Source organism: Amblyomma americanum, chromosome 7, assembly GCF_052857255.1.
Source record: "Amblyomma americanum isolate KBUSLIRL-KWMA chromosome 7, ASM5285725v1, whole genome shotgun sequence".
Taxonomy (NCBI): domain Eukaryota; kingdom Metazoa; phylum Arthropoda; class Arachnida; order Ixodida; family Ixodidae; genus Amblyomma; species Amblyomma americanum.
Window position 1 is genome coordinate 134,919,480 of NC_135503.1, and position 14,204 is coordinate 134,933,683.

The 14,204-nt window shown below is 44.6% G+C and overlaps 1 protein-coding gene across 1 annotated transcript in view; it reads right to left on the bottom strand.

Moving 5' to 3' along the window:
• Nucleotides 1-14,204, bottom strand: part of LOC144096603 (uncharacterized) — a 51,887-nt gene that overhangs the window by 2,348 nt on the left and 35,335 nt on the right. The window contains exons 7-10 of the mRNA XM_077629410.1: nt 13,923-14,060; nt 10,071-10,199; nt 4,344-4,488; nt 2,753-3,007 (exon numbers count right to left, since the gene is read on the bottom strand). Of these exons, the coding sequence (XP_077485536.1) occupies nt 2,753-3,007; nt 4,344-4,488; nt 10,071-10,199; nt 13,923-14,060 (667 nt within the window). The remainder of the gene's footprint in view (nt 1-2,752; nt 3,008-4,343; nt 4,489-10,070; nt 10,200-13,922; nt 14,061-14,204) is intronic.

Consider the following 14,204-nt stretch of genomic DNA (forward strand, 5'->3'; position numbering starts at 1 on the left):
CGCGAAATCACCTTTTTGGAGCACGTCTGTAGAAATGCAGATTCAAGATGTTCAGTGATGATGCAGTGTTTCTTCAATATTTGTTTTTGTTCTGTTTAGTGTTTGGCGGTAATAGCATATGTACACTTGCGTGTAATAAAACACCAGTTGAAAGTCAGCGCACGTGTCGTCGTGTTAGTTCCATCCTCGTGTTTTTCCGCGCTGTTTTACCATGGTAATTCATGCCCTGAGTCAGAGAACAAAACACGTGCCTCAAAATGATGGTTCGTGAGTGTTTCGTAAGGGTGTGCTAATATTCGAAAATTTCAAATAATAAATTGACTACCCTTCTATTCGATTATTACAACGAATCAATTAGTGTATTCTCAAAATAATTCAAAACGAAGCGAATGTTGTCTCAAGCTTTCGAATAGTTTTCGTATAATCAGCAGGACGTTCGATTAAGGCCCACCGTATCTTTCTTCGACGACTGTTCCAAACTCGGCACAACCCGGCGCCGTGCGCCATCCTTCGGCGAAAAGTATGAACACCATGACGGGTTCAGCGCCTCGACGCGGTCCCTTTCTGTGACAACGTTCCTAATGACTGCACACGGCCTCTAAGACGGGGCGATGCGGCAGAAATAAGGCAAATTCAGCAAAACCCTGCCTTGATGCTCGATCTGGGTGGCCATGGCTAATACGTAGGTGCCACCAGTAATATTTCCTGCGGTGTGGCTCTGGTGCCGACCCACCTGTTTTCTGATGGGTACGGGTTCCTCCGGCGTGTTACTCGGCTTTTCTGGGGTGAAATGCCTGGGAGAGGTGTGTTTCACCAAACCATTCAAAAGGAAATTTTTCTATACCCATAACTTGACGGTCTTAAAGTTAATATGGTTCCGTGCTGCGCCCTGTCAGTGGAGGTCACTGTTGTCTTTTAGCACCTAAATCTTTAAGTTAATAACTTTTAAACATATAGCACCATACAACAGTGTCAGCACTGTCACTTCAGTTTTTCGCACGAGTGCCCGCTTTGTGCTAATATTTGGGGAAGTAGGGAATATAAGTACTATTATTCGATTCGTATTCGATTCTTATGTGAAGCCCGACTATTCGCATTCTCTTCGGTGTGGAAAGAGTACTATTCACGCATCCTTAGTGTTTCGTCCTAACTCTCACATCATTCTCCACAATTTTATGCGAGCCGCCGCGGTGGCTGAGCGGTTATGGCGCTCGCCAGCCGGCCCGAAAAACGCGGGTTCGATCCTGGCCGCGGCGGACTAATTTCGATGGAGTCGAAATTCTGGAGGCCCGTGTGCTGTGCGATGTCAGTGCACGTTAAAGAACCTCCGGTGGTCGAAATTTCCGGAGCCCTTCACTACGGCGTCTCTCATAGCCTGAGTGGCTTTGGGACGTTAAACCCCCAAAAACCAAACCAAACAATTTTATGCTGTAAGAATTTCTTGAGCGATTGCACTAAGCACCAGGTAAGGTTAAAATGCCTTTTACAGCGCTCGCTCTGCAGTCGAACGTTGCCGGGAAAGACGTTTTAGTGTTTGCCTTGTTCTTCGCCAAAAGGCCTCCATGGTCACGCGCCCAACACGTTCAGTGCCTCACGCTTACTTTTGTCGTTGTCACATGGGGCGTTAGGTCTTAAAAAGGCCATCCGAACTCCTTGAAGCACTGCTGAAGAAAACATCTTTGAAATCAACGCATGGCGCAGCATCCTGCGCGTGTGCAGTAGCAGTCGCGGCAGGTACTATAAAGCCGCCAGCATTGGTGTAGTGCAAGATTAGCGAAGTGGGAGGGCTAAGAATGCAGCCTAGCGGAGTATCGTGCTCTGAACCCTGCATGTATGCGGGCGGAAAAAGCCGCAAACTTTTGACGGGTCGAACGTATTGAGAATGCTCTCAGGAAGCTGACCGCAAACGCGCTGCACAAAACGATGTTGAAGTCTGTGCCATCATAAACAATCCTTTTAACCTTGACACAATGAAAACTCGATTGTCACAGAGTAATGCCTTTCAGCGGCATTCAGAGCAAACGTAACAATTTCTAGCACGCAATGTGAACACGCGAGGGCTGATCATCCTGATTTCCTAAGGTGTAATCACCATTAAGCATTTTTTTGGATCCTTTCTGATCATATTTCCTATTTACTCCTTCCATTCCAGTATAGTTTAGAGATACTAAGCTGCCTAGCTCTCCCCAGCCGTGATACACAGCTCCGCAAGCATTTACACAGAACACACACAGTTCAGTTTGCACGTTTAGTAAAAGAAATAATAATGATATGAATATACAGAGACCTGGTGTGAAGAAACTACACTACCAGCAGCAATGCAGCCCGAGTGCATTCACTGACTTCCGCCAGACCACGGCATCTCTACTCTCGCTTCTCTCGATAACCGTAACTTGAAAGAACGCAAGTGTTATACAAGCACAGTGTCCTATTAAAAACAGAGCGAGGTAAACCAAACCAAACCTTTTATGAAGAATAAAACCAAGTGGTGCTTTTTTAAAAGAAGCAGAGTTATTCATGTACATTATCTTTTAGAGGAATCAGCGTAAGTGCAGCGAATAACATATTGTTTCAAAAATGGCACTGTATAGCAAAAAATTCTCCTCAGCTGGTATGCACGTGGTTCTGCTGTCCTCACTTCTGCTGGATTCCTTGCTTTACGCCGTCGTCTCACATCCAGATAATGCAAGTTCGAAGCACTCGAAACGAATAATTGGAGGTCAGCCTCCTGAAGTGTACACAGAGCCCCCACCGGCCACGATTCGCTTGATCTCCTCCTCGTTGACACTCCCTTCGGCGGAGGGTTTCAAGACCACAAAGGCGGTGGGTGCCTCGCCCAGGTCCGGATGGTCGATGCCCACGACCGCGGCCTCCGCCACCTTAGGGTGCTGGGCTATGAGTGCCTCCACCTCCGCTGGCGCGAGCTGCTGGTCAAGGCACTTGATCATGTCCTTGAGACGCTCCACCACGTGCAGCTTTCCAGTGTGGTCACGGTAGCCAGCGTCACCTGCGAGTCGTTGCATGTACCAGCAAGGTTAATAACCGCTTGATCAGCACAGCGACGGAAAATAGCTGCCATGCGCTTTGAATTCATGTACTCTTATTTAGAGTAAGAATAGTTTATGTTCCCTAATAAATCAAGGACTGAATCATTCCACATCCGACTGAGATATAATCCACGGTTCTCTTCAACAATTCATCCGCCTCTTAGGCTCAGTGTGGCGGCGGCTGCAACAATAATTTCTCTTCTGCGCACTTTTTTAAAGCCAAAGTGTTTTCTTTTGTCGTCCTCCTGAAGTGTCTAGAACACTTATGAAAGTAGGCTTTGACTTTTCGTAGCTAATTCCAAAAACCAAGGTCATTGCAAAATGTTATTTAGAAACAACAAAGCAACACAGCAGAGTGCGATGAGCCAATTGTTTGAGGAAGTTTGAAGAATGTTAGGTTTTCTAGCGCTTTTTAGTCGGCATGATTAGACAATCCGAGTGGAGGAAAGTGAGCATGGATGTTTTAAAACTAGTCGCTGCGAATTTTTTCCTCCAAGCTCTGTTTGTAAGAAATGACCTTTTCACAAGCGCCTGAAATTACGAGACATCTGAGGATTCTGTCGGCAAAGTAAAGCCTAGCTGTTTAAGAATTCTATAGTCTCTCGTGACTGAACAAAACAACATTTGCTGCCATGAGACACCTGAGCAGTAGACAGAGAGAACCATAGTTAACACGAAGAAGAGGGCTTGTCGGCGTTTTATTATAAAATGACTTTCGCAACTCGCCAAATAATCGTGGAGACATGCCCGAAGAAACGAACACGACAAAATGCGAGCCACTGACTGAAGTTTATTTCTGATTCAAGGAAAGGCCCAAAGGCCCCGCAGCTCCTGAAAGTCCTTCGGGTCATTTCCACGCGCAGGTTGTCTGAAAGGCATATCTTGCTGCTTTTGGCGCTCTTTCAAGTTATAATTTATGTTCCTCTTATACCGTTCGCAGAAAATGGCTAAGTTGTGCTGTTTTTTCTTTATGCGATGGTATACTTCAGCAGTCGGAGAAAATCGGAAGATTAATTGAGCGTGCTTCGTCAATTTAAACACTGTAAAACACTTCTTGACTGAAAAGCACCAACAAACAACTTGAGAGTCCTAGAAAATGCATGCTGGCTTTCTCGTCAAATCCCGCGGACTTAGAAAAGCCCCAGCCCGTGTTTTACAAGGCCCATTCTTAGGTTTACTGGCGCGAGGCGTCCTCGTAGAATAGAAATTCGAATAGAGGCCACAAAAACCAGTTTCAGCGGTGCAAAAATGTCTGAAATCGCTGAGTAGCATGCGCGACCTGATCAGCAGACTTACCCGAACGGAACCAGCCGCCTTCAAGAAGAACCTCTGCTGTGGCTTCGGGCCGGTTGTGGTAGCCTCGCATTAAGTGTGGTGCCCGGAAGGTGATTTCGCCCACTTCCCCGGCGTTCAGGGGGAGGCCCGTTTCACGGCTCACAATCTGTAAAGAAGCATTTCAGGGCCCTGTCAGTGAGGATCTCTGCTTTGCGATATGACGAAGCATATCGACTGAAGTGCAAAATGGTGGCGTTTACGCTAGCGTCGCGCCTGTGCGACAAATCATGCGTTCAGAAAGCGATTTGCGGACCCATGGGTATGTTCGTTTGTGCCCAAGTTCAAAAAACCACCCATTATTCAAAGTGCATAAAAAAGACATATAAAAGTGCTAAGTGAAGTTTCCACTGCTCGTTTCAGTTTATGAAAAGAACAACAAATTGCAAGGAAAAGTTATATTTCTATTTATAAGCATCCCAGCAGCTCAGTCGATAGTCATAAATTGCTCAAACTATTCGTTATAAAATTTTTCGTATTCATAAAGCCTTTCTATAATTTTAGCAATGGATCACTTCGTCTGAGTCAGTACTTCCTTAGAAAGGTCACTAAGCTAGAGGCTAGGCTAGACAAATAGAATATTCCTCCTGAAGACAACAAACGTTTCTTTTTTTCTGCAAGGAAGGTTTGCGGTGTTGCTGTAAAGACTGAAAAAGATATTCCTATATTCTTCTACATTCATAAATACCCCAAACAGGATAAGGTTAATTATGTCAGTTTTATGACGTATATTTGCTGAGTTTATTTACTTATTTATTCCACAAAATTCCACGAGCGACATTACAGGAGGGGTTGACAAACAAGCAGGCATTAACATGAATATAGATGATATTTGATAGTTCTTTTAAAATTACTGAAGTTGATGATGGTAGCCACTTGGTATGGAAAGTCATCCGTATCGACTGCTTTGAGGAAAAAGGACTGATAATATCTTTTGGTGCCGATTCGCACGTTGTATAATGCATTGAGGTGACTGTCACGGGAAATCCTTCCACTGGAAACTGGAAATCCTTCCAGTTGTTCTGGACAAAATAAATTCAATTCATTTCAATTTAAGTCAGCGTATGATAGGTGCAGCTGCGGGATTAGCTAAGTACGAGAAAATTTATGATATAAGGAAATACGGGCGATTCTGCGTCGACAGGCAAATGTAGGAAGGTGAAGTTGAATATTTACGCAGAAATACTCGGTTAATACCAATAGTCAGTACAAATGAATCTCGCAGCGCGGTTCCGGAGAAATTCTATTGAGGCATTGAAGCAACCAAAGTGAGGATTATATGCAGTGCACGCATTTCGACAGTACAAATGTCAAGTAAGCACACCGTTTTATGGAACGGGGAGCTCAGTAAGATTACGGCGCAAGTACCCTAAAACAAGCTGATTTAGTTCAATGGTGAACGTGATGCGACAAGGTTAGATCATTACGTAAATGAATGCCGAGATATTCGTAGAAGTCTACAGAATTAATTGGGATATTGTTAATGACATAATTAGCATTCTGGCGGTTGCGCCGCAGGTGGAAAGGAAGAAGGAAGGTTTTATCAGGGTTTGATGACATAAGCCAGGTGTTACACCACTCTTGGACTGGCACAATATTTCTTGAAGGCTGGTGAAGTCGGCTTGGTTAGCTACTGCTCCGTATATGACACAGTCTTCCGCAAATGGCGGAACGATAGAACAGATTTCAGAGGGAAAGCAGAGGGGACCTACCTGCCGCGTAAAACGGCTGCTATAGGCGCACATAATACGAGGCCAAAGTCTGTTTTAAAAACAGGACTCTTCGGATTCTTGATAACGCTTACCGCGCTGCTTTCTCTATATTGCGATGGTATTAGCCCGTTGACGTCAAATAGCGCGGCGCGAGAAATAGGTGAACCCATCGTGGCCGGCGCAAGATTCACGTCACCAGGTGCAGTTGCACGAATCCGTGAGGGGTGCCGCCGCATGTACCTCGCTTTTATCAAATTTTTTTGCTTATGAAAGCTCTGTTTCTGTAAAATCGCCTATTTTTTATGATGTGATGCCAACCAATCAGTGTACATTTTAAGTCCCTTTAAAACCGCATTCAAGCACCACCTTCTACCGCGTCCCACATTCCTGTGACGCATCCATGCTCGAAAAACAGTATTTGTTTGCGCGCACTGTTTCTCCTCACCGCAACAGCTTCTCCGTCTACATCAGGAAGCCCTTGTAAATCGCGTGAGAGTTTTCCCAGCGTGATAGCGCCAAGATAAGCGTTTCTTTTAAAAATCTCACTTTTTCTCACTTCAAGCGGTACAGAAGCTGCTATATTCATCACCAATATGCGACATGCGAGACTAGTTGGAGGCCTGACAGAAAAACGCCTCTACAGTTTTCGCTAACGATATTGGTTGTCTAAGTGGTACGTCGTCTGCTATGTGTAATTTCTTCATACTGATAAAACGCTTTCGACTGTGCTCAATTTTTATCTTGTTTGTGATTTGCCAAATGCATCTGCCGCCACTCGATAGTGGCCTCAATTTCGAGACATCCCCGCCAGGGGTGTCCAGTCTGCAAATCCCGCAATACTGAGGTCGCTATCCGCACCTGCTCTGGGTCTGCACAGCGCTGAAGCAGACGAGAGTCCGGCACCTGTCGGTAGCGGATCTCTCGCCGAGCAATACTTCCTCATATACCGCTTGGATGCAGAGACCGCATCATTGCTCAGTCCTTGGCTTCATTTGATCGGCCTAACGTTTTCACTTATTTACCCATCCTTTTCCTTCAAACCGTCCTTCCATACACCATTCATGCCCTGAGGAAATAAATATCGCTTAAACAAAAGAAATGTTTCTGGCGTGTCCTCGGCTTCTATTGTTTCAAGTTAAGCATAAGGTTCCAAGAATCAGCGTAAGGAAGTGCGCAGGCAGGTCAACATTGTTGACGTTGTGGTTGAAATGGTTGAAACGCGCGAATTTAAGCATCGGTTGAAGCATTGCACGTTATCATCGTTGCTTCGTTTTTAAGCGGAAGAAGACTCGCATCGTCGTCAGCGGTTGTATTCAATAGCTCATTAGTGTGGCTGCTGCGCCTTTTCCACTGATGTTTAAAGCGTTGCACTAAAAAAAAACTAGCGCTGCGGGACGGCGCACTTTCGTTCGCACCGCAGTTAGTTGCTGCATGCACTACACTTAAACAACACGCGAGCCGCGGCCAAATGCGTCACCTTTACTAAACTCTGAGAAGCTGAATCTCCGTCATCGCTACACGGTTCGGACCGGTTTACAGTGTCGGTTCTTGCTGGCTCAGCTTCAGCTAGCGGCAGACATAGCACAGAAAAGAAGCGTGCTCGAAGAAGACGGAGCGGCTTTCTAGAAAAACAAGCAGCTGCTGCTTGCCACCCCTACAACTAAATCAGGCGGCTTGGAAGTGTTTTCAACACGCACTTGCTGATGTTAACTTTGAAATGAGTCATTCGTCATGTTGAAGTACCTATCGAATGCACTTGCATACCATGGACTTCGAGGGCAAGCAAGTTTTAAAAAATGGTAGGGTATTGAGGTATTTAAACCGATTGTTTATACTGATTGGTTTAAGGTTTTTCTTTGACGGGCGTCGGCGCGTGGGGCGATGATATTAGTCTCAGGTTAGGCTGATCTGATCTGTTCGCCCCGGAGATGGAAGTTGATGAAAACGACGATGTACAATGCACAGCGTTGGGTATATGCCATCGCTTTTGAAGCAACAACCACAGCCACAATGACTGTGTTGCAGTTTAACATGAGGCGTGACGGGCTTTGGCGATAGCATGTTGCTCTGGTGCGATGGCAAGCGAAGCTTATCTGTTCGCGCCGCCGCGGGTTGGAATCCCAGTTGCGGCAGTATTTATTTTTTTATTTACTTATTCAAGATGAAGGGTTTCAGCGATGACCCGGTTTTTGCAGCTGTGTTCGAGAAGTAGAGCTCTCGCTCTAAAAACAAATCTACTCCTCCTCAGTTTCAGTAGTTTGTATTACATCAAAAAGATGCATCACCGCGCATACTTGAGGGTGTGATGCCACATTAGTGGAAGCGAGGGCACGGCACACCGAGAATACTGCGTGGTCAAGAAGACTTTGCTAGAGTTTCTAAATATAATCCAACATATGTAAATGTCAACAACTTGACACGTAACGATATTAGTTAGGAGAGAGATCTTGTCGCACATTTATCTCTGAATTCAGTGACCGACACAGCTGCAGCGGTTCGAGGTTGGTAGCTATGGCGCTCTGTGCGCCTACGGTCACGGCCAGTGCATTCTTGAAAGTTCTTCGTTGCGGCTGGAGTCCACGCTTGATTAACACCGACGTATGCCGGCTGATGATACTTGCCTCGCGTATTTAGTCGTGCCCTGAACTACGCATCAGTCTATTCACGCTGCGCCGACAATGCGCTACCGGCGAGCCACTGAAGAATGCACAAATTTTTTCTAATCTGCGCGAAGCTCTGAGTGAACATTAACTGCAGTGAGACGTATCGTGCGGCAGCGCGCCAACCGGTTTACAGCTTTCGTTTTCTAAGCTGTACAGGTTCAGCTATACAGGAGACCTTTATTTCCAAATTACGTTTTGATAACACAGCGTAATTTGGAAACAAATGTCACCTGTATAGATTAACCTGTACAGCTTAGAAAACGAAGGCTGTAAACGGATTGTCGCGCTGCCGCACGATACCTCGCACTGCCGTTAGTGTTCACTCAGAGCGTCGCGCAGATTAGAAAAAAAAATATTCAACTTGAAGGTGGAACGTACGTTGTTCCAGTGCGCACTGTAACATGTTCGCTGAGTGGATTACAAAGCCGAAGTTTATGGCGCAACTTATAAACAACACAGCCACAACCTACACAAGGAACACAGCCGTCTCTTAACACGTGTCTACCCAACCCCGGGCAACGGCTTCGTTTTCTCGACATAACTTAAGATGATGATGCAGTTTTTATGGCGCAAGGGCATCTGCGGCCAAAGAGTGCCATGGCATAAGATTTCTTCTTCTACTTAAGGTGGACTCCAAGACCCAGTTCTGCAAGCATTTCACCCTAAAGAAGCCCAGCACCAGGCATGGATGTATTGTATCCATTGTATCAACGATGTGTAGCCAAAAGCACTAGGAATCGAGCCCCTCACCTCCCGCATGTGAGGCGGATGCTCAAATGACTAGGCCACAGCTGCGGTTCCACCTAACTAGCATGCCGCCTCTAGTTATCGGCGCGTGCTAGAGAAAACGCTGAGCATTTCATGCATCGTTTATTCGCTGCCATAATAATCCATTTCTGTATACCATTTGGATTACGCATGACACGAGTCCAGTTGTTTTTTTGTGGCAAAGCCCTGAGTTCTCAAAGGTTGCTTACGCCATTAGAGAACTCATAACAAATAAGGCGAAGGTACGGAATTTTTTTGTCCATATTGACGCACTCCCCTGCTCTCTGACGGCAACATTGACTTCTGTCATGGCATGCGTTGCTGTTATAGCCAATGTAATCGAATGACTTCATTAGTATGAGTTATGGTGTTTGATTCCATCACAGCGAGTACTTCAGGGAAGCGATAAATAAGTCGCTGACGTGTTTAGTTATTGGGCCTTATTATTTCAATGAAATCTATGAAGATGTGCCGAAATTTAGAGTAGTGTCGACACAGCTGTATCGAGGGCCGCGATAATCACGCATATTAGTGACATGCAAACCAACCTTGTATTCCACCAAGGGCATAGGGTGACCGGCGTCGGCAATGCCGACCGTGTTCGGTGCCGTCACGCAGGCGTACCCGACGAGTTCTGAGAGGCCATAACCATTCCGCAGACTCCTGAGTCGGAATACCTGGGCCAGAGCAAGTGAACATAGTTATTTCCGTAGAATACCTAAATACAAAAATCTGATGTGGCATTCCCGTAATATGATTCAATGCATAGTACTTAAGCTTTAAAGGGTCCGCGTTATCACTGTGGTAGTGTTCTTCTGTAACGGGTCAGGCGACAATGTCACATGATGAAGCCCTTCCGTTGCCGTAATTACGATGTCTGGGAGGAAGGGTCTGAGTAAAAAGGCTGAAGTGGAAAAAAGTCCTTGACAGTCGAATGGTGAAAACAGCCGACCGTGTAACATGGACCTGCTAGTTCTCTTCACGTGAACAGCAACCGATCGCCCGCTCCAAGCGCAACAACAAGGCTCCTAGGGGGCCCATAGGCGCACTCACGACAGTTTGAGAAAGTCCAAGTAAAATATGGGATATGTGGCCTGAGACAGTGTGCAAGGGGCAGCTTCAACTGCACAGATACCAGGTTTGGTTGCAAGATTTATTTAATAATTGCGCGTCCCAAAGTAAAAACAAGCGAACAATAAACAAAGTGATTTCTGGCAATTTTTTAGTTTCACACGAAATGAGTTTGTAAGACCGCTTGAACACGCAAAAGTACGCCCTGGTGGTACTATAAGCTACAAACTCTGGGTGGTGCAAAATTATATTTAATGAGGAGAGGCTAACAACAGTGGTCATTCGACACCTGCGCATTCATATTAAACAATTTATAGTTAAAATGGGGTATACAACGTTTTTCTCAATTCTGAAAATCTGAAATTGTATCCCAGTGTAAAATTTTGATGTTTATTTCCGGTGTTTTTTCATGTAAATAATGCGCCATACATCTTCAGTTCAAGAATAATTGCAGCGTCATGTGTGGATGAAGAACGAACTTGGTGTCAACGGTGCCTGTTTTGTTAGACTTATTCAACTGTTTTATCCGCCCGAACTGTTCATACATCAAAGCAGTAAAATTGTACTTTCTGCTCCTACAGGAAAAAAAGAATTTCCAGAGAGAAATCACTGCAGCGGAGTGATGTGCTACGCGCCTTTGTGACGTCGCATGCTGGTGTCCACTCTAAACAGATTCAACTTTCTCGTTCCTTGTCTTCTTTCACTTCCAGGACGTTGAGGCTCTTCGCGAAAGAATTACTCCTAAGTACTTGCGTGAAAGGTATTTTGATATTAGTACACCGAAAATGATTTAGCATAGGACTCATAGATTTTCCCCTCCAGCATACTTAAACGGGTGGTGAAAACAAGTCTGCAATAAACTTCAACCTCCGCAGGCATTTCACCGTTTATCTATCCCTACCGTTAGAGAAATTTTTACGTTTTAAGATTTTCCGGTAAATATATTGGTACCAAACATTTGAGCTTTGAAATTTATTATAATACATGAAAGCGACGTTATATAAACAACTTTTCTTAAATTCAATGTAGGTTTGTTAAAGTATTTGTCTTTTAATGAAATTTCGTTTACCTAACGAGGCTTCCTAGACTGGCAACAAAAGTTGAAAGATATGTTTACATCAAACAGTTTGAAAAATATAAAGAAATAAACTTTTGAAAATAAAAAAGTCTGCCCACCCGATAGCGAATATGTCTGAAAAAATACCTCTTCGATCTTATTCAGTTTCCGGAAAAAAAGCAATCATTTTAGGCCCTATTTTGGGGCACACCATTGGACGTAATAGTTGGAGGAACTCTTCGCACCGCAGGTGGTATGAAATAAAACATAATTAATGTGAAAACATAATAGACAAATGACGTTCGTAACGTGAATAACATTTTCAAAACAGCGGCAGAATCGAGCAACTCTCAACTTCGTTCCCGATTGATTGAACCAGCTCCCTTCATTTCTTATCGCCTTAACCAGAGACAGAAGGTGACAGTACCCCATTGTAATACACTCACTTATGCGCATTCATATTTTCCGCAGACCTGTAAAGAATAGAATTCTCTACCTGCATTATTAACAAGTATCTTTGATTCCCCGCTATTTCAAAACGTCCAGTCCAATTTGATTACCTTATTGCCGCGTTTGTACTTTGCTCCCTGAGATTTATTGTGTTGTTTTGGTTCACCACCTATTGTCATTTCTACTGTTCCTTAAAAATTTTCTATACTGCTCTACGAAGATTCCTAACGTACTTTCTTGACCTCCATTTTTTGTTGTTGTTGCTATTGTATGCAATGTGCTTTGTCATTCTTTTATTGTTGTAAAATGCGCTTGCCATCTGAAATCTACTGTGTACCCTGAGAGAATTACAAACAAACAAATAAATAAATAAATAAGTAGGCCGTATATTGTAGTTTTTATGTAGCGATATCTTTAGAGACGCTGCCGTTCCTTTCAACTCTCCTGTAATGCGACGTTTACTAGGTTCCGAAGCCTTAATCAAGCTGTTCCTACAGATTTTATCCACGGTTTCCTTCCTTGAAAAAATAAAAATAAGCTGAAACGGACTCACCACCCCAAAAAGAATTAAGCGATGCGCTGCCACTGGTGTCCTAGGCTGGTTCCCTGGGCCTCATTTGGCCTCTAAACTAAAATCGGATGATGAGGCCGTTTCCTCAGTGTCGCTGCTACCTAGAGAGTCGACAAAAACAGCTGTGCACGCAGCCGAATGAGCAAATTTTCTGCGTTTCAGAGCGCGTGCTACGCTACCTGAGGCGGTCATACTTAACTTCTCAGCTCGCCCACACGCGAAAAAGAAATAAGCAGTAGCTTCATAGCGTCCACAAAGATGGAGCACCATGCTCATGAACGGTGTTAAAGTCTTTGACCTTTGCGTTCCCACCAATCATTACCTGGCTAATATTGGACAATGGGTGGAGTAGAGAAAAAGTTAAATACCCGACGATTATCTGCACGCCAAATTTATGTGGCCCTACTGAAGTGTATAATCTCTACTTCGGCGATATATATCGTGAAAGAGAGGCATCTTACATGCCATGAGTGCAGTCATTTCTGTTCTTATATATATTTCATAATATTTTATTACTTAAAGTTTCAACGTTCCTAATAATAAAATCTGCACTCTCATATAATCACAGACCACTCTGCTGAGCGAGATACCTGTCAAACCGTTTATTTACACGCGCACTATCTCCGGCACGTAAATACTTACACAAATTGCTTATGACTACAGAGTTTGCTTTAGAGTAGTGCAGTTGTGTTGTTACGGCAAACACAAGACTTCAAATCACCAGACATGGAAGATGACTTTCCCCCTTGACAATTTTTCGAGCCACAAGGTTGTGTCACTACTTAAGCATGCGCCCCAAAGGGAAGCCTTATGGCCTGGAAGCCTTTGACTGAGGCACTACATACTGAGTCTAGCTCACTGCAGCGGCATAAGGTGCTATGCGCCAACAGCTGCACTTTAATGAGCAGACGTCATTTAACAGCAAGTAAATCATACCACATACATAAGCAAACATCTTGCTACTCGTGGACGCATTCTACGTTAGATATTTGCTCAGCAATGCTAGAAATATTTGAACGCAAGCGTAACAGGGAGTGGAAGAAAGTTAGCGGGGCGGACGAGGTAAAGAAGTTGGCGGGAATGTAGTGGCCGGGGCTGGCACAGGAAAAAGGTTAATTGAAGAGGTGTGGGAGAGGCCTTTGTCCTGCAGTGGACGCAGTCAGGTTCATAATGATGGTGATGATGCTTGAAAGTGAATAGTTCGTAAGACAACATCCTGCACAGAAATCTCATCTGCACTCTCGATCATACCTGCAGAATCTTCTTGTACAGCTCTTCGGGTGTGGATGTTCCGCACGTCAGGATGCGCTTCACGGATGGAACGTCGCCTTCTTTCAAATCAAAGGCCAGTTTCCGGAACGCCGTTGGGAAAGCTGCGAGCGACGTGACCTGAAAGGAGCCCTTAGTTATTTAAAAAAGGGTTTTTATTCCCCTCGGGGCATTGTTTTTGTTTCTCAGCCTTGCCTAGCATTTAAATCGGAATCTACGCCATCAGTTTATTCAAAACCACGTGTTCATTGCTCTGTCAGCAGG